This window comes from Bos taurus, chromosome 13 (genome assembly GCF_002263795.3).
Source record: "Bos taurus isolate L1 Dominette 01449 registration number 42190680 breed Hereford chromosome 13, ARS-UCD2.0, whole genome shotgun sequence".
In the NCBI taxonomy this organism is placed as follows: domain Eukaryota; kingdom Metazoa; phylum Chordata; class Mammalia; order Artiodactyla; family Bovidae; genus Bos; species Bos taurus.
This window is the reverse complement of record NC_037340.1, coordinates 10,101,349-10,128,490: the sequence shown is the minus strand read 5'-3', so window position 1 is coordinate 10,128,490 and position 27,142 is coordinate 10,101,349. Positions and strand designations below refer to the sequence as shown.

The 27,142-nt window shown below is 41.3% G+C and overlaps 1 protein-coding gene across 5 annotated transcripts in view; it reads left to right on the top strand.

The window, feature by feature from the left end:
* The window catches only part of KIF16B (kinesin family member 16B), a 309,240-nt gene that overhangs the window by 250,317 nt on the left and 31,781 nt on the right, over nt 1-27,142 (top strand). For all 5 annotated transcript variants that reach the window (XM_025000913.2, XM_025000912.2, XM_059892889.1 and 2 more), the window contains one exon: nt 98-187. In XM_025000913.2, coding sequence (XP_024856681.1) covers nt 98-187 — 90 coding nt within the window. The remainder of the gene's footprint in view (nt 1-97; nt 188-27,142) is intronic.

The window sequence follows — 27,142 nt, the reverse complement described above, 5'->3', positions numbered from 1 at the left end:
CTAATCACTTTTTGATAATTTGTAAATTATTTTAAAGAAACTGAGTCGCCTTTTCCTCTAATTAACGCTGGTTTGTTTCGCTTTTCCCCGTGAATAGATCACTGTCCTGGATGAGACGTGGACCGTGTTCAGGCGTTACAGTCGTTTCCGGGAAATGCATAAAACACTGAAGCTGAAGCATGCAGAGGTGAGTTATGACATAGTTATTTTCAATTAAGAACATCTGTTTTCAAAAGTAAATGCCATTGGCTGCCCTGTCAGTGCCCCCTCCTTCCTCTTTGGGTATTAGCTTATGCGTGTCACCGAGTTTTCCTCCAGTCACTCATCTCTCAAAGACAGCTTTTTAATTTTTGTTCTCTGTTCCGTTTGTACTTTACACAATTCAGACATCTTTCTGAACACAAAATTTTGAGTGATAGTAAGGAACAGTAAGTCATTTCTATCCTTTTCATTAATTTTATGATGTATTTTAAATAAATATTTTGATCAATTTATAACTTCTCAACCATAAGTGAGACCTATTAAAATGAAATAGTAATACATTTTTCAGTATGAATTTGCCCCTGTTTCCTGTAAAAAAAAAAAAGACTGCATTAATGCTTAGACTTCCACATAATGAGGAGTAAAGTCATAAAAGTTAGTTTGCCATCACACATGTGGGGGAGATGGATAGTAAATACAGAATTATCTAGAAGCAAGGAGGCATTTCATGCATCTGATAAGATACCCAGAGTGTGTGGACACATTAGTAGTCATTTTTTAAAAATTTGGACAAAGACTGGTTTTTTAATACTTTTCAGCAAAGGAAGGTATTCCTAAAATTAATGTGTTTCTTCCAAGCGATACACATTATTCTTAACTTTTTGTTTATTTTTGCTCCAATTGAAGTAAGCCTGGTGTAGGCATTTGCTCCTTGGGAAGTTTGGATTCAACTGACTATAAATCAGTCATTAGTCATTGTCTCTCAGCCTGCGTTCCCTACGTATTCTTGCCTGGGGAACCCCAGGAACAGGATGAAAAGGCAAAATGATAGGATACTGAAAGAGAAACTACCCAGGTCAGTAGGTGCCCAGTATGCTACTGGAGATCAGTGGAGAAATAACTCCAGAAAGAATGAAGGGATGGAGCCAAAGCAAAAAGAATACCCAGCTTTGGATGTGACTGGTGATAGAAGCAAGATCCAAGGCTGTAAAGAGCAGTGTTGCATAGGAACCTGGAATGTCAGGTCCATGAATCAAGGCAAATTGGAAGTGATCAAACAAGAGATGGCAAGAGTGAACGTCGACATTCTAGGAATCAGCGAACTGAAATGGGTGAATTTAACTCAGATGACCATTATATCTACTATTGCGGGCAGGAATCCCTCAGAAGAAATGGAGTGGCCATCATGGTCAACAAAAGAGTCCAAAATGCAGTACTTGGATGCAATCTCAAAAATGACAGAATGATCTCTGTTTCCAAGGCAAACCATTCAATATCACAGTAATCCAAGTCTATGCCCCAACCAGTAATGCTGAAGAAGCTGAAGTTGAATGGTTATGAAGACCTACAAGACCTTTTAGAACTAACATACAATAAAGATGTCCTTTTCATTCTAGGGGACTGGAATGCAAAAGTAGGAAGTCAGGAAACACCTGGAGTAACAGGCAAATTTGGCCTTGGAGTACAGAATGAAGAGGGGCAAAAGCTAATAGGGTTTTGCCAGGAAAATGCACTGGTCATAACAAACACCCTCTTCCAACAACACAAGAGAAGACTTTACACATGGACATCACCAGATGGTCAACACCGAAATCAGATTGATTATATTCTTTGCAGTCAAAGATGGAGAAGCTCTATACAGTCAGCAAAAACAAGACCAGGAGCTGACTGTGGCTCAGACCATGAAATCCTTATTGCCAAATTCAGACTTATATTGAAGAAAGTAGGGAAAATCACTAGACCATTCAAGTATGACCTAAATCAAATCCCTTATGATTATACAGGGGAAGTGAGAAATAGATTTAAGGGACTAGATCTGATAGATAGAGTGCCTGATGAACTGTGGAATGAGGTTCGTGACATTGTACAGGAGACAGGGATCAAGACCATCCCCATGGAAAAGAAATGCAAAAAAGCAAAATGGCTGTCTGGGGAGGCCTTACAAATAGCTGTGAAAAGAAGAGAAGTGAAAAGCAAAGGAGAAAAGGAAAGATATAAACATCTGAATGCAGAGTTCCAAAGAATAGCAAGAAGAGATAAGAAAGCCTTCTTCAGCAATTGATGCAAAGAAATAAAGGAAAACAACAGAATGGGAAAAACTAGAGATCTCTTCAAGAAAATCAGAGATACCAAAGGAACATTTCATGCAAAGATGGGCTCAATAAAGGACAGAAATGGTATGGACCTAACAGAAGCAGGAGATATTAAGAAGAGATGGCAAGAATACACAGAAGAACTGTACAAAAAAGATCTTCACAACCCAGATAATCACGATGGTGTGATCACTCACCTAGAGCCAGACATCCTGGAATGTGAAGTTAAGTGGGCCTTAGAAAGCATCACTGCTAACAAAGCTAGTGGAGGTGATGGAATTCCAGTTTAGCTATTCCAAATCCTGAAAGATGATGCTGTGAAAGTGCTGCCCTCAATATGCCAGCAAATTAGGAAAACTCAGCAGTGGCCACAGGACTGGAAAAGGTCAGTTTTCATTCCAATCCCAAAGAAAGGCAATGCCAAAGAATGCTCAAACTACCGCACAATTGCACTCATCTCACACACTAGTAAAGTAACGCTCAAAATTCTCCAAGCCAGGCTTCAGCAATATGTGAACCGTGAACTTCCTGATGTTCAAGCTCATTTTAGAAAAGGCAGAGGAACCAGAGATCAAATTGCCAACATCTGCTGGATCATTGAAAAAGTAAGAGAGTTCCAGAAAAACATCTGTTTCTGATTTATTGACTATGCCAAAGCCTTTGACTGTGTGGATCACAAGAAACTGTGGAAAATTCTGAAAGAGATGGAAATACCAGACCACCTGACCTGTCTCTTGAGAAATTAGTATACAGGTCAGGAAGCAACAGTTAGAACTGGACATGGAACAGCAGACTGGTTCCAAGTAGGAAAAGGAGTACGTCAAGGCTGTATATTGTCACCCTGCTTATTTAACTTCTATGCAGAGTACATCGTGAGAAACGCTGGACTGGAAGAAGCACAAGCTGAAATCAAGATTGCCAGGAGAAATATCAATAACCTGAGATATGCAGATGACACCAACCTTATGGCAGAAAGTGAAGAGGAACTCAAAAGCCTCTTGATGAAAGTCAGAGTGGAGAGTGAAAAAGTTGGCTTAAAGCTCAACATTCAGAAAACTAAGATCATGGCATCTGGTCCCATCACTTCATGGGAAATAGATGGGGAAACAGTGGAAACAGTGTCAGACTTTATTTTTGGGGGCTCCAAAATCACTGCAATGGTGACTGCAGCCATGAAATTAAAAGATGCTTACTCCTTGGAAGCAAAGTTATGACCAACCTAGATAGCATATTGAAAAGCAGAGACATTACTTTGCCAACAAAGGTCCGTCTAGTCAAGGCTATCATTTTTCCTGTGGTCATGTATGGATGTGAGAGTTGGACTGTGAAGAAAGCTGAGCACCGAAGAATTGATGCTTTTGAACTATGGTGTTGGAGAAAACTCTTGAGAGTACCTTGGACTGTAAGGAGTTCCAACCAGTCCATTCTGAAGCAGATCAGCCCTGGGATTTCTTTGGAAGGAATGATGCTAAAGCTGAAACTCCAGTACTTTGGCCACCTCATGTGAAGAGTTGACTCATTGGAAAAGACTCTAATGCTGGGAGGGTTTGGGGGCAAGAGGTGAAGGGGACGACAGAGTGTGCGATGGCTGGATGGCATCACTGACTCGATGGACCTGAGTCTGAGTGAACTCCAGGAGTTGGTGATGGACAGGGAGGCCTGGCGTGCTGCGATTCATGGGGTCACAAAGAGTCAGACATGCCTGAGCCACGGATCTGATCTGATCTGATCTTCCCAAAGTATGGCTTTTTAGCCATATTTTTATGGTTTCTTATGATATTCCAAAAACAATTTAATCATACATGTGTCCCTAATTTGTTTCATGTTAATTACATACTATTTCCTCCATGGCTTCTAACTCTGTCTTATCTGATACACAACATAAAGAAGAATTCCTTTTTGTAAATAAAGTGATTCCTTGATGTACAGAAGAATCTTGGGTCCAGGAAAAATTGACTTATGTCTGAAATTCTGTTGTTAAGTTATTATAATAGTATTCAGTTAAAAATTGAAGAAGCTTCGGGTATGAATTTTAGCTCAGTGTTCCCAAGGGGCTTCAGTTCCGAAAGTAACTACATCAAAGTTGTTATTAAGTTTGTTTCTACAATTTGCTCTTCCTATCCCAAGTTAATTTTGACAATAAGAAGAAGTAATTGTGTACATATTAAATGTACAGAACAACTGGTTTTTGCAATGAACTTTGCAGCTCATTAACTACTTGATGGTAAGTTACTCTATCAATACTTTAATAATGTATTGATTTTTGTGTTAGCTTACTTATTCCCACAGTGGTAGTAGATGGAGAAGCAATTTACTTGAAACAAAAGGATACAAACTTTACCAGGAATATATATGTGAATGTGAGTGTGTGTGTGTGTGTGTGTACCTTCATTCCATTATTTATTTCACATCAGTTCTTTCAGTGCCATTAGTTCAATGTCATTCTACATAGGCACATTTTTGTAAATTCTCGTAATATAAGTAGCAGACAAGAACCAGAATGTCTTCTCTTCTGCATCTTAAATTTATATCAGGCAGGCTTGACGATAAACCAGGAAAATGTAATAATAACTGAGACTTTAAAAATATGCATGCTGTGTTGCAGTTACCACTTGAAGTGAGGTACAGGCATTCTAGGAGAAATATCAGTAAACTGTGAGGGGCAGAAGTAGTATAAGCACGTTTTAGGGTTGCTTTCTAATAAAATGGCATTATAGTTGAGATTTGAGGTGAGCGATATTTAAACACATTTGCAGAGAAATAATAGACAGCTCTAACCAATGCAGTCCATTGGAGAAGGGAATGGCAAACCACTTCAGTATTCTTGCCTTGAGAACCCAATGAACAGTATGAAAAGGCAGAATGATAGGATTCTGAAAGAGGAACTCCCCAGGTCAGTAGGTGCCCAATATGCTACTGGAGATCAGTGGAGAAATAACTCCAGAAAGAAGGAAGGGATGATGCCAAAGCAAAATCAACAGCTGGTTGTGGATGTGACTGGTGATACAAGCAAGGTCCAATGCTGTAAAGAGCAATATTGCATAGGAACCCGGAATGTCGGGTCCATGAATCAAGGCAAATTGGAAGTGGTCAAACAGGAGATGGCAAGAGTGAACGTCGACATGCTAGAAATCAGCGAACTAAAATGGACTGGAAGGGGTGAATTTAGCTCAGATGACTATTTTATCTGCTACTGTGGGCAGGAATCCCTTAGAAGAAATGGAGTAGCCAAAATAGTCAACAAACGAGTCCAAATTGCAGTACTTGGATGCAATCTCAAAAATGACAGAATGATCTCTGTTTCCAAGGCAAACCATTCAATATCACAGTAATCCAAGTCTATGCCCCAACCAGTAGTGCTGAAGAAGCTGAAGTTGAATGGTTCTATGAAGACCTACAAGACCTTTTAGACCTAACACCCCAAAAAGATGTCCTTTTCATTCTAGGGGACTGGAATGCAAAAGTAGGAGGTCAGGAAACACCTGGAGTAACAGGCAAATTTGGCCTTGGAGTACAGAATGAAGAGGGGCAAAAGCTAATAGAGTTTTGCCAAGATAACGCACTGGTCATAGCAAACACCCACTTCCAACAACACAAGAGAAGACTCTACACATGGACATCACCAGATGGTTAACACCGAAATCAGATTGATTATATTCTTTGCAGCCAAAGATGAAGAAGCTCTATACAGTCAGCAAAAACAAGACCGGGAGCTGACTATGCCTCAGATCATGAATTCCATATTGCCAAATTCAGACTTAAATTGAAGAAAGTGGGGAAAATCACTAAACCATTCAGGTATGACCTAATCAAATCCCTTATGATTATACAGGGGAAGTGAGAAATAGATTTAAGGGATTAGATCTGATAGAGTGCCTGATGAACTACAGACGGAGGTTCGTGATACTGTACAGCAGATAGGGATCAAGACCATCCCCAGGAAAAAGAAATGCAAAAAGGCAAAATGGCTGTCTAAGGAGGCCTTACAAATAGCTGTGTAAAGAAGAGAAGTGAATGGCAAAGGAGAAAAGGAAAGATATACCCACTCGAAAGCAGAGTTCCAAAGAATAGCAAGGAGAGATAAGAAAACCTTCCTCGGTGATCAATGCAAAGAAATAGAGGAAAACAATAGAATGGGAAAGACTAGAGATCTCTTGAAGAAAATCAGAGATACCAAGGGAACATTTCATGCAAAGATGGGCTCAATAAAGGAAAGAAATGCTATGGACCTGATAGAAGGAGAAGATATTAAGAAGAGGTGGCAAGAATACACAGAAGAACTGTACAAAAAAAATCTTCATGACCGAGATAATCACGATGGTGTGGTCACTCACCTAGAGCCAGACATCCTGGAATGTGAAGTTAAGTGGGCTTTAGGAAGCATCACTACTAACAAAGCTAGTGGAGGTGATGAAATTCCAGTTGAGCTATTCCAAATCCTGAAAGATGATGCTGTGAAAGTGCTGCCCTCAATATGCCAGTAAATTTGGAAAACTCAGCAGTGGCCAGAGGACTGGAAAAGGTCAGTTTTCATTCCAATCCCAAAGAAAGGCAATGCCAAAGAATGCTCAAACTACCACACAGTTGCACTCATCTCACACGCTAGTAAAGCAGTGCTCAAAATTCTCCAAGCTAGTCTTCAGCAGTACGTGAACCATGAACTTGCAGATGTTCAAGCTGGATTTAGAAAAGGCAGAGGTGCCAGAGATCAAATTGCCAACATCTGCTGGATTGTGGAAAAAGCAAGAGAGTTCCAGAAAAACATCTATTTCTGCTTTATTGACTATGCAAAACCTTGTGTGGATCACAAGAAACTGTGGAAAATTCTGAAAGAGATGGGAATACCAGACCACCTCACCTGCCTCTTGAGAAACGCGTATGCAGATCAGGAAGCAACAGTTAGCACTGGACATGAAACAACAGACTGGTTCCAAATAGGAGTACGTCAAGGCTGTATATTGTCACCCTGCTTATTTAACTTCTATGCAGAGTACATCATGAAAAACGCTGGGCTGGAAGAAGCACAAGCTGGAATCAAGATTGCGGGGAGAAATATCAGTAACCTCAGGTATGCAGATGACCCCACCCTAATGGCAGAAAGTGTAGAAGAACAAAAGAGCCTCTTGATGAAAGTGAAAGAGGAGAGTGAAAAAATTGGCTTAAAGCTCAACATTCAGAAAACGAAGATCATGGCATCTGGTCCCATCACTTCATGGGAAATAGATAGGGAAACAGTGAGAGACTTTATTTTTTGGGCTCCAAAATCACTGCAGATGATGATTGCAGCCATGAAATTAAAAGATGCTTACTCCTTGGAAGGAAAGTTATGACCAACCTAGACAGCATATTCAGAAGCAGGGACATTACTTTGCCAACAAAGGTCCATCTAGTCAAGGCTATGGTTTGCCCAGTAGTTGTGTATGGACGTGAGAGTTGGACTATAAAGAAAGCTGAGCGCTGTTGAACTGTGGTGTTGGAGAAGACTCTTGAGAGGCCCCTGGACTGCGAGGAGATTGAACCAGTCCATCCTGAAGGAGATCAGTCCTGGGTGTTCATTGGAAGGACTGATGCTGAAGCTGAAACTCCAATACTTTGGCCACCTGATGCGAAGAGCTGACTCAAACGACCCTGATGCTGGGAAAGATTGAAGGCAGGAGGAGAAGGGGATGACAGAGGATGAGATGGTTGGTTGGCATCACCGACTCACTGCACATGAGTTTGGTTAGGTCCGGGAGTTGGTGATGGACAGGGAGGCCTAGCGTGCTGTTGTTCATGGGGTCACAAAGAGTAGGACATGACTGAGCGACTCAGCTGACTGAATCCGTGTTTAAAGAATAGATCAGTCTTATGGACTCTGTGGGAGAGGGAGAGGGTGGGGAGATTTGGGAGAATGGCATTGAAACATGTGTAATATCATGTATGAAACGAGTCGCCAGTCTAGGTTCGATGCACGATACTGGATGCTTGGGGCTGGTGCACTGGGACGACCCAGAGGGATGGTATGGGGAGGGAGGAGGGAGGAGGGTTCAGGATGGGGAACACAGGTATACCTGTGGCAGATTCATTTCGATATTTGGCAAAACTAATACAATAGGGATGCAAGGGATTTCTGTGTGTTGATTTTATATCCTGCAACTTTACTATAGTCATTGATTATTTCTAGTAATTTTCTGGTGGAATCTTTAGGGTTTTCTATGTAGAGGCGGATTCATTTTGATATTTGGCAAAACTAATACAATTATGTAAAATTTAAAAATAAAATAAAATTAGAAAAAAAAAACTAATACAATATTGTAAAGTTTAAAGATAAAATAAAATTTAAAAAAAAAAATAAAATTTTAGGGCAGGCACAAGCAATCTTTAAAGATATAGTAGAAGACAACTCACCTGAGGTAAAACATAAGTTAACTGGTGAACTGAAGCTGTTGCCTGGGACTGGGCAAAATTAATGAACAGAGATGATCCCATGTGCAAAATTATTTTCAGATGAAGAAGAGTGTATTACATAGATGCTGAAAAATTTAAGTGGCTTTCAAATGAAAAAAAAATGGAGGCGGCTTCCTCTTTCATCCGGTCGTAAGTCTGTGTGGAGCAGCCCTGCACTGCGCATACAGTTGTGATGGACACAGCCACACCCATCCTCTCATGAATAGAGAAAATGAGCAATAAACAGACGAACGAAACCCAGGAAATAAGAGGATGGTAAATAGTGGTAAGTGCCATGGGGAAATACAACAAAGCGCTGTGATGGTGTGAGCTAGCCGGTGGGCTGCTGTAGATGGCTTGGTGAGAAAGGTGATATCTGAAGAGTGAGACTGAGCTGAGATCTCGGTGCCGGAAAGAAACGGAGGCATGAAGATCTGGAGGAGAGCTCATTTGAAGGTGAGAGAACAGCAAGTGCAAAGGCCTTGGGGAGGGACCAAGCTCAACGTGTTTCCAGAATTAAAAGACCCGTAAAAAGGGGCAAGTGTGGTAGAGAGGAGGCCGAGACCCAGTGGTGCCATGGGAAACCCATTACACTGGGTGCCGTAAAGGAGGGTGTGAATATCGAAGCCCAGCTGGAATTTCCATTCTGTTAATAGGCGTCCTTTCCCAGAAGCCCATTTCCTGATGGTGGACTCCCGATGTAAATAATGAAGACTGGAAGTTGCTTTTCCATGCTGAGTCTAGCTCCATGACATCAGTTTTTTCCTTATGAGGACAAAAAACAGTTTATGAAAGAGAAACTGCAGACAGTATGCATGAATTTGAAAGAGAAGAGAGAATGTGAGTAGTGGTTGAAATCACGTAGTGAGATCTTAAAACAACACCGCCTGGAGAAAGGGAAGCCGAGCTAATCACAAACCCCGAGGGACTGCACCAGAAGCAAGGAGCTTTTCTGTGGCCTCGGCTCTGATGGCCATCTCACCATTCACTGAGTGCATCCTGCCTAGCTGTGCTCTGCCTCTGACATTCGTGGTCTCTGGTGGAAGTGAGAGCTTGCCTTTTGTGACACAGCCTGTGAGCAGAAGCCCAGGCAGTTCAACTCTGTTTCCTGTTTCTAACGAAACAACAATATCCGAACAGAAATGAGGAGAAGCATCATCTCTAACACAGTAGCGTGCCATTCTGGATCACAGTCGATCTTGTTTTGCTGAGAGGACAGCATTGGCCATTTAAGATATTCAAGATTTTCTTGAATATCAAGATGAATATCAGCTTTTTTTTTTTTTCATAAAGTTGACATTTCTTTTGTGTAGCCTTACTTGCCGAGTGTTTGTTGGGACTTGAGGTCAAGAATCTGTGCATTAGGTGTTCGTCCATTATAGTCGCTCTTATTGCTGTTCGTATGACCTCCATCCCTATATCTGATGTGAGTCTTCTTGACGTCATCAGCTGCCTCCAAATGGTCTGTATGCCATGCTTCACCCCGGGTGACCCAGGAACGATGTAAGACAGAGATCACTGCTTGCCCCCAGGGCCGAGGGCGGGCCTGGCAGCAGGGAACACCACAGTCCACATGGCTGTCTAAGCGCTGCTCTCTCTGCCCACCTCTCCCAGGATATATCCTGGGATATTTAGGTGGCAAGAGAAGAGACCCATGTGGGGAGGCCTGAAGAACCAGTCTGCTGTATAGAATCCTAGGCAATAAGAGAGCCACTTTCTCTGGGAACAACTCCATGGGCAGAATGTCTAGAATCTGCATGCGGGACATGCTGAATTTCAAGAGTCACCTCACTCCGAGAAGCCTTACGCTCTGGCTTCCTCCCAAATAGCTGTGGCTTCCCTAGCTCACAAATAGTTTATCTACTTGTTAAGCGATGAATCATTTTCCCACGAGCAGTGGTGCCTGGTGACAGAGTTGGCGTGTCACCTGATCAGGTTCCAAGAATCCACTTGATGGCCCTTCAGTCAGTTTCCAGATTTTTGCCGTTGTGACGACCACCCTGTACATTCTGGAAAATACCTACAAGTGCTGACTGTCTCTGGGAAGAACTCTCGTAATTGTTCACCTGTCCTTAAGGACTCAGTTTATGAAAAAGCAAGATTAGGAAAGAGCACACAGAAACGGGGTGGACTGAGACCCCTGAGGGCCTTCACCCCCATTAGTGAGAGGGTTTTAAGAATTCCTTACGCATCATTCAGTTAAGTCTTCTAGTCTCCCTGTTAATTCACTTTCATTTGCTTAATTATTTACTGTAATGTCTCCTTAAGGAGAATGATGTCAATTGAAGGGCCCCTAAGGGATGTTCTGTATACACTTGGGTGATGAACCAATTAAAACAGGCAGGGGTTGTTGGTTATTAGGTGTAACATATGTCTGTGAAGAAAATAGAAGGAACCTAGGGGTATTTACACGCAAAGCGGACTTGTGAATTGAAAGGATGAGAAGTCAGTGGATTCCCTGAAACTCTGGGGCGTGGGGATTGTGGGCAGGGAAAAAGCAAAAATCACAGAAAAATTTAATCCATTATTTTTTATGGTGACAAATTTCAGAATAGAAAAAGAAAACTGAATTATTTGTCCTGAATAATACTGAAGATGAACAGGTTGCCTGCAGGTGACCGGGCTTGTATGTAAGCGTTACGCTCAGTCTGTTTCCAAATTCACTTGTGTGTGGGGGCTGAGCGCTCACTGGGTGGAGGTGCTGTATTATTCAAGGGTTTTAAAATTGTTGTTTTATTTTTACTTATTTATGTTCTGTCATCTTAGCATTTTCCTCCGGATCCTAAGGAGCTTTGCCTTCTGTTTTGAGTTAGTTTGTCCCCTTGATGCACTGATGTGTATTGTGCAAGATAACGCTCCTCCTGGCTTCCCTTCTCCGTGCCCCTTCATTGACCTCGTATGGAATCATCATCAGATTAAACCCTGTGTTTTCAGAGTCCACATCTATAAAATGATCATGCCACAGCTAGTTTGTAAAAGATTCTGAGAGCCTCAGATGAAATACGTTATTGAAAGTAACTACAAAGAATCGTGCAGTGTCTGCCAGAGAGCACGCCTTTGAAATTTGGTCATGCAAATCACTGCCGCAGTGCTCTTTATCTATATGAGGACTGTGCATTTTCCACTCTATTAAAATCAGTATAACCCTTTTAAATACCAGTGAAGTTATGTGCTCGGAAACAGAGCCCCATTAAATGTCCTCTTCTCTTTATGGATGAGGCAGAGTTTACTATTGATGTCTAATGTCTGTGAAGTTTACTTGTGGGTCCAGGTCATAGTCTGAGAGTCCATCAAGACAAAAGCGTAGCTCATCCAGAAGCTGAAAAGACTATTTTAAAAGCTCATTCCCTTTCAACCATTAGAATGAATGATGAAGACCTCGTGTCCCATCCTGTTCCCCACTTTGGTTGAGTGGTCTGATGGGCGCTGAGTGTATTTAATGAGGTATGGGACACGGGGCTAGAAGGTCAGAGGGTCACTGAGAGAGCTGCTCCTTTTAGGAGGTCCAGAGATGCAAAGGACTTCATTTTAGTACGTTTAACAAGGAGTCCTCCTGAGTGCTAGAGCCTAATGGAGCCCTTATGCCTCTAGAGAAGCATCTCGCGGTGAAAGCAGTTAAGCGTTGGAATCGATTGTTGAGGGCTCTTTTATAATCTTGGCTAATAGTGATTCTGAAGCAGGTTTGTGTTCTGCCCAGAGGCAAGAGGATGAACCATGAAAATAGGATATTTTAAGTATTAAAATGTACAATCAAAATAAATGCTAAGGGAAGTTTAAGGCCCACGTGTGGTGAGAGCCTAAGTTACTGGGAACAGGCGTGCCTGTCTGCATCGTAACTGAGTTATCACAGTGAGTCTTCAGAGTTCCCTAGTGTCAGACAGGATCAGTATGCATCAGTCACGTTCCTAGGGGGCCTCCTTTCTCCCTGATGCGGAGCTGAGGGAGAAAAGCATTTTCAGAGCCTTCGAGTAGAACATGAAAGATTGCTGTGTTAGAGCAACTGTTCAGTCTCACTTCTGGCAGTCTCTGGGTGCCCAGTAAATATCACTGGGAGAAGAAAACGATTAGGCAGGAGCTTATGTCATTTGTATATGGACTTTCAGTTTGTACTGATAGAACCATTTCTCACCTTCTTTATTTCCCAAATAATTTCCCCAAAGCAGCACCAAAAAAGGGAAAGAAAAGAAACCAGCTATTGGCTTTATATTTGTCTTAGACAGCTATCTACCATCCATCACTGAAATGCATTCTAAACAGTTTTACAACCAGCATTCCAAATTTAATATAAAAATTGCAAATCTACTCACCACCCAAATTGTAAAGCTACCAACCATAGCCACAGGGAGCATTCGGTAAGCCTTAGATAAATTCAGCTGCATCAAGCACTCAGCCTCCTTGAATTTTTAAATAGCAAACAGCTATATAGGCAAAAAATAGAATGCTGCCAGCTCCCTGATCTGGTACGTTATCAGAGGCCCAGGTATCTCACTGTATGGCTTGTATTACACCATTCTATCGGCCTGATAGATAATCTGTATTTAAATCACTGCTTTCAAAAGTGGGTTGGGGAGAGAAAGACATCAATTAGCTAAGAAGCTTTTCCAAGATACGTGAATGCAGGCCCCAAGCTAGGAGATTCTGATTCAGTAATCTGACATGGGATCTGAGGGTGTGTGTAGTTAGGGGAAAAAATAGCCCCAGATGATGCTCTTTGAGTCACTGGTTAAGGTGCTGTCATTTCTTTCGTATCCACCATAGGAGCATTATTGACTTTTCATTATTATAGTCATTGTTATAGATCACCAAATCTAAAAGCTGATTTCCAGTGACAAATAATCTTGTCAAAATTAATGACAAGCAAATTTAAACCTAGACAGTGAAAACAGGTTGATAGCCTCTTGGAGCACCAAAGACTATGAAACACAGATTCATACTAGGCTTTCCTATCCAGCAAGGAGACTTCTGTAACTGGGTCGGAACCATTTGCACATTATGAAACATACGTACTCCAGGGGGCCTTAAAGATGGGGTAGTCCAGTTTTCATTTTAGAAATGAGATATCAAATCCCCAGAGAGAGTTTTGTTTGGAGTCACCTCAAGACTTGGGGCCCAGGCAAGGTTTATGTCTTCTAACTCCTAGGCCTTCTTCTTGGCCCAGAGTCTCCATGACCATGTTCACTCAAGAAGGGGGAGTTTGCAGAGCGCTTCAGACAAGACCAGAAAGAAGAAGGTCTCTTAACCTATGAAGATCTGTTACATAGCGAGACCCCCATGGATGAAAACTACAAATGGGGTCCCTTCTACCAAATGTCATGGCAATGACAGGTTTCTGTCACGTTCTCAGTCCCTGAAAGGGACGAATTAGTATCACAGTAACAGATGGAAAATACAAGCATTTGAGTTAATTCAACTGCATAATTCTTCTTTAAAATGCAATATGAAATACTCATAGATCTGAAATGTTTCTCACTTTGCAAAATTGTTGCAACATGCATGAATGTCCTCAAATCTGTCTTACCTGGCTCATACCTAAGTAAAATTGATATTGGCTTTGGGAAGGGTAGGATTTTAAATTACAGTCTTTCTACCAAATATAACAAAGTCAGTGCATTCATAAGTACGTTTCTTTTTTTTTTTTTTTGCATTTTTCTTTTTGCACATTGCATGTGCAATGTGGCATGCAGGATCTTAGTTCCCCAACCAGGGATCGAACCCTGTGCCCTCTCCAGAGTGGAAGCATAGAGTCTTAACCGCTGGACTGCCAGGGAAGTCCTAGTACATTCCCAGCTGTAGTTTTATACCTAGAATCTCACCAAGTTTCTGTTCTTCAGTGATGGTAGGACAGCAGCTTCTGATGGTGGAATGTCCTAATTATAATTGCTGGCTGTTCCATGTGGACCACCAGGAAAAGATTCTGCCTTGTTCATTGGGCAGATCCTTAAGAGAACCTAGAATATGCCGGGCTCTGAGCTACGCACTTAGCATGTGCTCATAAATATTGTGGTTCTCTCGTCTTACCATGTGCTGTGCTGTGCTTAGTTGCTCAGTCATGTCCAACTCTTTGTGACCCCCATGGACTGTAGCCCGCCAGGCTCCTCTGTCTGCGGGGATTCGCCAGGCAAGAATACTGGAGTGGGTTGCCATGCTCTCCTCCAGGGGATCTTCCCAACCCAGGGATCAAACCCAGGTCTCCCACATTGCAGGTAGATTCTTTACCATCTGAGCCACCAGGGAAGTCCAAGAATATTGGTAAGCTATCTCTTCTCCAGGGGCTCTTCCCAACCCAGGAATCAAACTGAGAGCTCCTGCATTGCAGGTGGATTCTTTACCAGCTGAGCTACCAGGGAGCTGCCAGGTACCCTCATGTTACCATATCAGAGGTCTAAAGGAAGCTCATTGCTCCTTTGATTATCTAACTTGTCCTGAAGAGTGGCCACTTCATGCCTCTAATAAGTCAAACTTGGGGGAGAATTGCGTATTTGTTTGTGAGTATATTTCTCAGTGACAGCTGTTCTTATAAGGCCTTGGGAGCTGCTATTAATTTTGAGTAGTCAGAAACGCTTCCCTCTTGTCAGCTGTGAGAATTATGGTAGCTCTTTGATGAGTTTTCATTATTTGCATTTCTCAAAAGCTGGAGAAGCTGACATTTACAGCCATAAACCTGCAGTGTGTGGGTGTTTCAGATGCTGCCAGTTGTCCTGTAGTTTACATCTACCGGCAAGAGTTGGGTTAAAGCTGATTTGACCGTATAGTTTTGCTGTGTAGAATTTTTCCTTGAGTTTTTTTTTTTTTTTTTTTTTTGGCCATGCCATGTGGCATGTATGGTCTTAGTTCTTCCACCAGGGGTGGAACCCATTCCCCCTGCATTGAAAGTGTGGAGTCTTAACCACTAGACCACCAGGGAAGTCCCATTTCTCTCTAATATTTAAAAAAAACTGGGTACTGTTTAGGTAGCCACATGCTACAGAAGTAAAGAAAATGTCTAGTAAATGAGGAATGACAGTAAAGTACACTTTTATTAGGTGGTAACAAAAGTCAAATGTTTTCCTTTCATTAGTCAGGATTCCATACTTTATTAGTTGTTGTTCTGTTTTCCTTCAGTGATTTATAACCCAGTTTTAGCTGCTTAATTGTTATAAAACCATAAAAGATAGGTGAGGTTTTTTTATTGCTGACTTTAATTTCTTTTCCATATAAAGGCTGCCATTATTTATATCCAAAGAAACAACGATGCCATTTATCAAAACCTGTGCTGTCTGTCACCTGCAAGACCACCTGGCTAACCTAGAGTGAACTTGGCCAAGAGAGAAAGGCTTCTAATAAAAACAGACTTTTCCATTGCTTTTAATTTGTCTTTTTGATGGCAGCAGCCTGGCCGACCTATCTTATTATAATGTAATAAACATTGAAGTCAGAATTTGAGCAAGATGGCTCTTAGAAGACATTAGGCTCTGTCAGTTCACTGGGAATAAAAAGGGAAAAGCCAACTTGTAGACGAAAATTTCACGCTGAGATCATTTAGAAATATTACAAAGCAGCAGAGAATGCTGACTCTAATACACATAGCTGGCCAACTTGATGAATAAATGGATACTCTGTTTTCATTTTCTCAAAACTGAGATTCACAAATAATTCTATAAATGGGCAATGCTAGTATTATAAGGAACCACTGTCTTTTCTTACTCTGTTCATGATTCTTCCCATAGAGTTATTGTTCAGCCTAAAACTTACGGGCTTGCTTCTCAATTATGCAAAATAAAAGTTGATAACTTGGATTTTTAGACTCCACAGTCAGAGAAAAAGAGCAAGACAGATTTCACTGAAAACCAGTAGGCTTCAAAATTATCGATTTCATTTTTTAATGGCTTTTGTTTCAATACATTTATCTTTAGAATAATGTTTTATTTACTGAATTGCAGAATGAGCTTGCCATTATGTTTCTCTTAGGTCAAAGAAATGTGCTATTTTAATCCTCATTTGTTTCCTATGTTTTACTCTGTATAATTAGATTTCACAGTATGCAATGTAGGTAATAGGGCTGTTGCTCAGTTTCCTTCCAGTGTTTTCTAGACCTGTTGTGTCTCTCACAAATATCCACTATATTTGACCTCAATCATCATTTTTAACTTTAACGTACAATTTTCCCATAAGAGCTCAAACGTCTACATCATTTCCCACTCCTGCTCTAAGGATAATGACTATAGCAGGAAGTGATACCATTTTAAAGGTTCTCTCATGAATACTGCATTCCCGTTTGTTTCTATCCTTTTTCAATTCTACAACCTCTTGAACGGTAACATTTCATTATTATATTGGTCTATTTTCCCATACACATGTTCACCTTATTTAAAATAAGAATGCTATGAAGATTTTACAGGAAGTAAGGTACACTCCTCAAAAGTAATATAGCCCAGTTAAGTATCTCCATGGTATGTAAAAGTGCTTCTCGTAACTCGGCGTGGAGAGGTTTTAATCATTAGTACCTGAGATACAGGATTTCAGAGCTCAAAAATGAAATATCTCAGTTCAATTCCTTCATCTTAACAGACGATGAAACTAAGAACTAGAGACATTATACAAGCAGCTCTTTGCTGAGCTGAGACTTGAAATCTGATTGCCCTAAATCTCAGGTTATTAAAGGAAAAAGGCATACAATGTTAATTTAACCGTTCCATTAAATATATACAGAGAAGAATCACTTTTTACTGTTCCTCTAAAGATGATGCATGCTCATTTATAAGAGCTTCACATAATACAAGAAGAGAGCAACAGATTACTCAAAATCATTCTCTAAATATAATTAATATTGCAGTTTAATGAACATTATTTAAAGTACTAAAATGGATAGGGACAGGTAAAGAGACAAATATGTAGACTGATACAAAGAAATTGAGGTGAGAAGAAAAAGAATAGGAAGAATGAATAAAATTGTAACATCAGGCTCATTCTGTATATGCTATTTTTAAATGGAAACATTAAATTTATTTTACTTGAATTTAACAAAGGGAAAGAAAATCAATTAAAACTGATGAAATTTCTGAGCTTCAAATTAAATTTTTCTCTGCCATACCCTCTAAAATAATATGTGTTTTTAAGAAAAAACAGCATGTCAGGCTTCCCTGTCCGTCACTGTCTCCCGGAGTTTGTTCAAATTCATGTCCTTTGTGTCAGTGATGCTATCTAACTATCTCATCCTCTGCCATCCTCTGCTCCTTTTTCTTTCAGTCTTTTCAAGCACTGGGGTTTTTTCCAACGAATTGGCTCTTCTCGGCAGGTGGTCAAAGTATGGGCGCTTCAGCTTCAGTCCTTCCAATGAATATTCAGGATGATTTCCTTTAGGATGGACTGGTTTGATCTCCTTGCACTCCAAGGGACTCTCAAGAGTCTTCTCCAGCACCACAATTTTAAAGTATCGATTCTTTGGCACTTAGCCTTCTTTATGGTCCAGCTCTCACATCCATACATGACTACTGGAAAAACCATAGCTTTGGCCATATGGACCTTCACTGGCAAAGCGACGTCTCTGCTTTTTGACATTCTGTCTAGGTTTGGCATAGCTTTCCTTCCAAGGAGCAAGCGTCTTTTAATTTCATGGCTGCAGTCACCATCTGCAGTGATTTTGAAACCCAAGAAAATAAAATCTGTCGCTGCTTTCACTTTTCTCCCTTCTGTTTGCCATGAAGTGGTGGGACCAGATGCCATGATCTTAGTTTTCAGAATGTTGAGTTTTAAGCCAACACTCCCTTCTTTCACCCTTATCAAGAGGCTCTTTGGTTCCTCTTAGCTTTCTGTCATTAGAGTGGTATCATCTGCATATCTGAGGTTGTTGATATTTCTTCCAGCAGTCTTGATTCCAGCTTGTGATTCTTCCAGCCCGGCATTTCCCATGATGTACTCTGCAAAGAAGAGAAGCGAAAAGCAAAGGAGAAAAGAAAAGATATTCCCATTTGAATGCAGAGTTCCAAAGAATAGCAAAGAGAGATAAACAAGTCTTCCTTAGCGATCAATGCAAAGAAATAGAAGAAAACAACAGAATGGGAAAAACTAGAGATCTCTTCAAGAAAATTAAAGATACCAAGGGAACATTTCATGCAAAGATGGGCTCGATAAAGGACAGAAATGGTGTGGACCTAACAGAAGCAGAAGATATTAAGAAGAGGTGGCAAGAATACACAAAAGAAGTGTACAAAAGATCTTCATGACCCAGATAATCACAATGGTGTGATCACTCACCTAGAGCCAGACATCCTAGAATGTGAAGTCAAGTGGGCCTTAGAAAGCATCTCTATGAAAAAAGCTAGTGGAGGTGATAGAATTCCAGTTGAGCTATTTCAAATCCTGAAAGATGATGCTGTGAAAGTGCTGCACTCAGTATGCCAGCAAATTTGGAAAACTCAGTGGCCACAGGAATGGAAAAGGTCAGTTTACATTCCAATCCCAAAGAAAGGCAATGCCAAAGAATGCTCAAACTACCGCACAGTTGCACTCATCTCACACGCTAGTAAAGTAATGCTCAAAATTCTCTAAGCCAGGCTTCAGCAATAAGTGAACCGTGAACTTCCAGATGTTCAAGCTGATTTTAGAAGAGGCAGAGGAACCAGAGATCAAATTGCCAACATCTACTGGATCATCAAAACAGCAAGAGAGTTCCAGAAAAACATCTATTTCTGCTTTATTGACTATGCCAAAGCCTTTGACTGTGTGGATCACAAGAAACTGTGGAAAATTCTTCAAGAGATGGAAACACCAGACCACCTGACCTGCCTCTTGAGAAACCTATATGCAGATCAGGAAGCAACAGTCAGAACTAGACATGGAACAACAGGTTCCAAATAGGAAAAGGAGTGCGTAAAGGCTGTGTATTGTCACCCTGCTTATTTAACTTATATGCAGAGTACATCATGAGAAACGCTGGACTGGAAGAAGCACAAGTTGGAATCAAGATTGCCGAGAGAAATATCAATAACCTCAGATACGCAGATGACACCACCCTTATGGAAGAAAGTGAAGAGGAACTAAAAAGCCTCCTGATGAAAGTGAAAGAGGAGAATGAAGAAGTTGGCTTAAAGCTCAACATTCAGAAAATGAAGATAATGGCATCTGGTCCCATCACTTCATGGGAAATAGATGGGGAAACAGTGGAAACAGTGTTCTGGGCTCCAAAATCACTGTAGATGGTGATTGCAGCCATGAAATTAAAAGATGCTTACTCCTTGGAACGAAAGTTATGACCAACCTAGACAGCATATTGAAAAGCAGAGATATTACTTTGCCAACAAAGGTCTGTCTAGTCAAGGCTATGGTTTTTCCAGTGGTCATGTATGGATGTGAGAGTTGGACTGTGAAGAAAGCTGAGCACTGAAGAATTGATGCTTTTAAACTGTGGTGTTGGAGAAGACTCTTGAGAGTCCCTTAGACTGCAAGGAGATCCAACCAGTCCATCCTAAAGAAGATCAGTCCTGGGTGTTCAGTAGAAGGACTGATGCTGAGACTGAAACTCCAATACTTTGGCCACCTCATGCAAAGAGTTGACTCATTGGAAAAGACCCTGATGCTGGGAGGGATAGAGGGCAGGTGGAGAAGGGGATGACAGAGGATGAGATGGCTGGATGGCATCACTGAGTCGATACACATGAGTTTGGGTGAACTCTGGGAGTTGGTGATGGACAGGGAGGTCTGGCGTGCTGTGATTCATGGGGTTGCAAAGAGTCGGACATGACTGAGCGACTGAACTGAACTGAACTCTGCATATAAGTTAAATGAGCAGGGTGACAATATACCCCCTTATTGTACTCCTTTCCCAATATTGAACCAGTCCATTGTTCCACGTCTGGTTCTAACTGTTGCTTTTTGGCTCCCGTACAGGTTTCTCAGGAGACAAGTAAGTGGTCTGGTATACCCATCTCTAAGAATTTCCCACAGTTTGTTGTGATCTGCACAAAGGCTTTTGTGTAGTCAGTGAAGCATAAGTTACATGTTTTTCTGAAATTCCCTTGTTTTTTCCATGATCCAGTGAATGTTGACAATTTGATCTCTGGTCCCCTTTTCTAAACCCAGTTTGTACATATGGAAGATCTCAGTTCACATACTGCTACAGCCTAGCTCAAAGGATTTTGCGTATCACCTTGTTAGCATATGAAATAAGTGCAGTTGTACAGTAATTTGAACATTCTTTGGCATTGCACTTCTTTAGAATTAGAATGAAAACTGACCTTTTCCAGTCCTATGGCCATTGCTAAGTTTTCCAAATTTGCTGGTCTATTGAGTTCAGCACTTTGAACAGCATCTTCTTTTAGAATTTGCAATGGCTAGGCTGGAATTCCATCACCTCCACTTTGTTCATAGTGATGCTTCCTAAGGCCCACTTGACCTCACGCTCCGGGATGTCCGGCCCTATGTGTGTGACCACACCATGTGGTTATTCAGGTCATTAGGACCTTTTTTTTGTACAGTTGTTCTGTGTATTCTTGCCACCTCTTCTTAATCTCTTCTGCTTCTCTTGGGTCCTTACCATTTCTGTCTTTTATCATGCCCATCCTTGCATGAATTTTTCCTTTGATATCTAATTTTCTTGGTGAGATCTCTAGTCTTTCACGTTCTGCTGTTTTCCTCTATTTCTTTGCAGTATTCATTTAAGAAGGCCTTCTTATCTCTCCTTGATATTCTCTGGAACTTTGCATTCAGTTGAGTATTTCCCTTTTTCCCTTGCCTTTTGCCTGTCTTTTTCCTCAGCTATTCGTAGAGCCCTCTCAGATAACCATTTTGCCTTCTTGCAGTTTCTTTTTCTTGGAGATGGTTTTGATCATCACCTGCTGTGCAGTGTTAGGAACCTCCGTCCACAGTTCTTCAGTCACTGTGTCTGTCAGTTCTAATCCCTTGACTCTGTTTGTCACCTCCACTGTATAATCATAAGGGATTTGATTTAGGTCATACCTGAAAGTTCTAGTGGTTTTCCCTACTTTCTCAGTTTAAGCCTGAATTTTGCAATAAGGAGTTCATGATCTGAGCCACTGTCAGTTCCAGGTCTTGTTTTTGGTGACTCTATAGAGCTTCTCTATCTTCGGCCTCAAAGAATGTAATCAAATCTGATTTCGGTATTGACTGTTTGGTGACACCCATGTGTAGAGTCGTCTCTTATGTTGGGAAAGGGTGTTTGCTATGACCAGTGCGTTCTCTTGACAAAACTCTGTTAGCCTATTAAAACAATGGGGCTTCCCTGGTGGCTCAGATAATAAAGAATCTGCAGGCAATGCAGGAGACTCGGGGTCAATCCCTGGGTCACAAGATCCCCTGGAGAAGGGAATGATAGACACTAGCTTTCATGTGGTATGTTTCCATTTTATAAATTATCAATTGTGTTTCTCTTTTCTAAATGATCTTATAATAAAGATAAAGTTCTCCCAGTGTATTTAGTCCCACCTACCTGGTTTTAAAAATTCTATTATTTTTATATTGTCAAACTATAGCACATTTTTATACATAACTTATGCATAATTCTCTCCTAGTTGTGAGTTTAAAATGAGGCAGTGTTTTCTTTGTCTTGCTTTCTTCATTCCTTAGAACCTTAGACTGTACTATCTCTTGGTTGAATTTTTTTGGTCATCCAACATGTTTTTTAAAGGTTCACCTTGATTCATTTTACCAGAATTTTATCTGTTTGAGAATGTCTTCCTGTGGCCAGCACAGTTTAAAGACATTTCTGTGTTAGTTATAAACTTCTTGGACCATATTTTCTTTCCCTTACAATTGGTTCTCAGTCATGTCTGACTCTTTGGGATCCTACGGACCAAAGAGGCTCCTCTGTCCATGGGTTTTCTCAGGTCAGAATACTGGAGTGGGTTGCCATTTCCTCTTCCAGGGGATCTTCCTGACCCAGGGATCGAACCTGCTTCTCTTTTGTCTCCTACGTTGGTAGGCAGGGTCTTTACCACTAGCGCCACGTGGGAAGCCCTTTCCTTCCTTTAGCACATTGCATCTTGCCTGTGTTTTTCCTACTCTAATAGCTAATCTGTGTTCTTACTGTCATCATTCTAACTTTTTCTTTCTTCTGCTGGGCTTTTTTTCTACTATTTTGTCGTTGTTGTTTTGCTTCTTCCATCTCTTTCTTGAGTTCTTGCTTATTTTCTTTTTTCTGTCAACATTTTTCACTTTAGAATAGTCTCAGACTGGTGATCTGTTTTTTTTTTTTTTTTTGGCTTTTAGCATGCCTTGTCATTTTTGTTGCAAGCTGGACATGATGTATCGTGTGAAAGCAGCTGAGGTAGACAGGCTTTAGTGTGTGGTTTTATATTTATCTGGCTATGATGTAGGCTAATTTGGGGGAGGGAAGCACCAGTGAATCATGGGGACAAGGAGGGGACAGGTCCTACGGAGAGGGAGGCAGCAATCTGCCAGATACCTAAACCTTTGCCTGGAATTTTTCTGAGTTTTGTCCCACCAGTTTTTTCCTTCACATTGAGACATACCTTTTCTTGTTTTCTGGTGTTGGTGGGGGACTGTAGGGTCACCGCCTGTGACAGTGAAGCCAGGTGTCTGCCCCTGGGCTGTTCTCCCACCTATACCTTGAGCAGCTCTGGGCTCTCCCCTAGCAGCCCCCGGTGGCCCCCTTGGCTTCGGGTGTCCCCCACCTTCTCCTTGTCCCCAGCTTCAGTCTTTAATCACAGCTTCATGGAATACCTACCTAGGGGTTTGGTTGCCAACTCTGGTAAGTGGCTTGTGGCCCCCAGCCTGGAGGGGCGGCGGGGAAGCTGGGCTCCCTGAGGTCACATGGCCTGTGTATGGACTTGGTGGTTTCCTACTTTGCAGTCAGAATCTTTCTTTTACTCTTCATGTGCTTTTGAAGGCAATAAGGGGAACAAATAAAAGCTTTAGTCCACTGTCTTTAACCAGAGCTGTTCCATCTAATGTTATGGTTTGTAGGAAGAGTATTTCTGTTGCAATCATATTTTTTTTTAACATGAGACTCTCTCCATGAAAGTTAAAAGGGGAAATTGATGGATTTTGCTCTTTATGAAACTGAAGTTTTAAAAATTTTTTTCATGGAATGGTGAACTCAAGACTTTTTGATGTCACTTCTTTCCAAAGTGATCTGTTCTTTCAATACAATTGCAGTAAAAATCCCAGCATACTGTTTTTAGTAGAAATTAGCAAGCTAACTCTGGCAGAAAATGATTCTGACAGGATTTTGTACAAATAAAAAAGTTAATTTTTCCTTATTACTGAATCCCAAGTACCTTGATCATTTTCATACAAGTCAGAAATACTTATATGAGTTGTGAGGAATATAGGACATCAGGAACATTAATTTTTAGAAATGTAGGGCACTGTGTTTTCCTTTGTCAGAAGTTACAAAGGAAATGAAAGAGGAGTCTCTCCCCCATTCATGGATGTTTACTGTTCCTGACAGTGTTTCTTACAGAAATCAGACTTGACTATGTGCTAGATTCAAAAAAAAAAATGAAGCCATAAAAAGGAAAAAATTCCAACTATAAAGAACTTGAGAAGAAATTGTAAATATCCAGATAATATCATTGATTTTTACTTTCAATCTTTTCTTTAACACGAGAAGCCAAACAAGTAAACAGCATATGTCAGTGTATGTAGGACATGAGAGGAAAAGTCAGGGACAGTCACCTTCTTTCTGAGCCTCACTTGTACTCTTAATTTGTTGGAAATATTACTTTTCAGACAGCAACACTTTCTGCACAATAGAAATCTTTTTCCTCTTTTCGGCTGTCCCGGGCACAATTTACAATGGGTAAATCGTCCATTTTTAAAAACATGTGGACAGCTTAAAGAATTCATAGTCCAGAAATGAAACCTGCAGAGGATTGCTTATGCTGTTCTGCTTCAGAAGAAATGAGGTGGTCGTACTTGGAGAGAGGAAACGCTCAGGCCTCTCTTCTACTCCAGATTTCCAATTCTTCCAAGGGTTTTTCTAATATTAAAGATACAAAGGATTATAAGGATTTTTACAATGCTGAGAATGAAGAGTCAGTCCCTGCCCTTTTTTCCTCTAATCCAAGAAAAGACTGTGATCGTCTTTTCTGCTTTTTTCCTTTCAAAAGATGGGCTGATGTTGAAAATGGCCCTGTAATCCATTCTGTATCAACAGCTATTGGCCCCTAGGTGGCTTTGGTGTCTCCTGTACTGTTACTGTTTCCCCGGTTCCTTGGCTGTTGTTTCAGTGCTCCGTTTGTTTGTGTGTTTGTTTTGGCCATGCCAGGAGCCACAGGGGATTGTAGCTCCCCAACCAGGGGTGGAACCCACATGCCCGGCAGTGGACGCTTGGAGTCTTAACCCCTGGACCAGGGAGGTTCCGGTGTTGCATTTTTTAAATTTAAGATGTTTCCAGTTCTGTTTTATTTTTGAGTGCTCTAAGAAAAATATTCCTTTGAAAGAATATTGGTTTAGATGTAGCCAATCAACAATCCCACAACTGAGAACCTTTGCCCTCGGCAGGTAAAAGCAGCTGGGAATGTATGTTCACCCCAGTGGTTTAAAAACGTCAGAAGTTTTATATGGAGTTTAACCTGATGGAATTGCTGATAGTCAACCATTTTTAACTTTAAAATTGGCAATTTCATCTCATTCAACCTAAGAGCTTATAGATGGCAAGGCTTAAACAGCACTGTCAAGATTCCCTAAGAAGGAGAAATGGAGGTAGTTTCCATTCTATCAGAGGAAAGAGATTGGAGAGCTGTTTCTGATGTAATTATTTTAATGCAGGCAATCCTTTTTTTTAATACCTTGCCTCACAGCCTTGCCTTTCTCCTTCAGTTTGTTCATGTCCCAGCCCCACCTAAAGGACATGGACCAGGTCGTGTGCATTGAGTTATGAGTCATGTGGCAACTTTAAAAAAAAAAATGTATTTTAACACCAAAAACATTTTCTATTGGGGTATAGCTGATTAACCATGTTGTGGTAGTTCCAGGTACACAGCAGAGGGACTCAGCCGTACGTATACATGTGTCCATTCTCCCCCAGACTCCCCTCTCATCCAGACCGGCAGAAAACATTGAGCAGGGTGCCGTGTGCTATATAATAGGTCTTTGTTGGTTATCCATCTTAAATATAGCCACCCCCACCCCACCCCCAGCAAGGCATAAGTTCGTTTTCTAAGTCTGTGAGTGTCTTTCTGTTTTACTAGTTCATCCCATTTGTAGCTTTTCTTTTTAGATTCCACATCTAAGGGATGTCATATGGTAGTTCTTCACATGGCAGGTTCTGCTCCCCTTCCCTCTCTCCCTCCCTCCAACACTTCTCAGGTTTTATTACATGTGGAGTCAGTTGACAGGAGCTGCTCATCCCTGGACAGGCTTCCAGGGACCCTGCTCGAGTCCCATCCAGTTCCCATTGTCCCTGTGATGGTCACTGACCCATCACCTTGCTGTTTCCTTGTCAGTGCAGGTCCCCTCTGAGGTTCATGGACAGCTCTTGGTGGGCCCATTGGCCACTGCCAGCAGCTGTTCCTCAGTTTTCTAGAGGAGGGGTTATTGTCTTTCTTCTGGATCCCTGATCCTCGAGGACTCCAGTAGGGTCTTCCATACCCTGTGGATACCCTTTACAGCCTTGTTGTGAAAACCTAGAGTCAGTCCTGGTTCCTCATCTTGACTCGCCCACCTCATGACATGGAACTTTTCTAAGTCACTGAATTCTGTATTTCTTCATCTCTGAAGCTAGATGGTTGAATATGATAGTCTTAGGATTATGTGCCTCAGTGATGTTTAAGGTTGCCCTTTTCTTCCTAAAATCTGAGCGACTGTATTACACATAGTTTATACACAGTTATTTCACAGGGTGGATCATCATGGCACAAGATACCAGCCTCCATCCCAGGATGGAGTACATACAGCCATTTGACCATGAGGAAATAAAGATGCTTGATTCCCACCTGGTTCATCTGCCTGAGGTCCTTTCACTGCACCCGCTCTGATTGAGTGTGCAAGTGTGACTGTGAGTTTCCCCAACAGAAACCACATCATTTCATCAGCCATGTAAGAAAATGACAACCAACTGTGAAAGCATGCTTGCCAAGTTTTCAACATCACTGCATTTGAGGGGGGAACACATTTGTACAAGATGAAATCACGGCTGGATGGAGCCCAAAAGACATGTCTGGGTACCTGTCTTCTGTAAGCTGCAACATATGGAAGTGTGCTTATGCCAGTGAAGGCAGGGTTCCAGAAATCTCTTTACTCCTTGAAGCCACATCACCAATCTAGAGATGGAGAGAAGGGACCAGAGAATGTGGCATGCTGCATTCTTAGAAATTACCAGATCCCTAGTAAACAATAAGAGTAGTTAAGGTGCATTTGGTGTTGCTTCACTAAATATACCTGGTAACATTTACTACCATTGTCTGCAGGTTTTTTTTTTTTTTCCAGCAGCGATTACTCAGGCTCAGAGAAACAAACTAGCT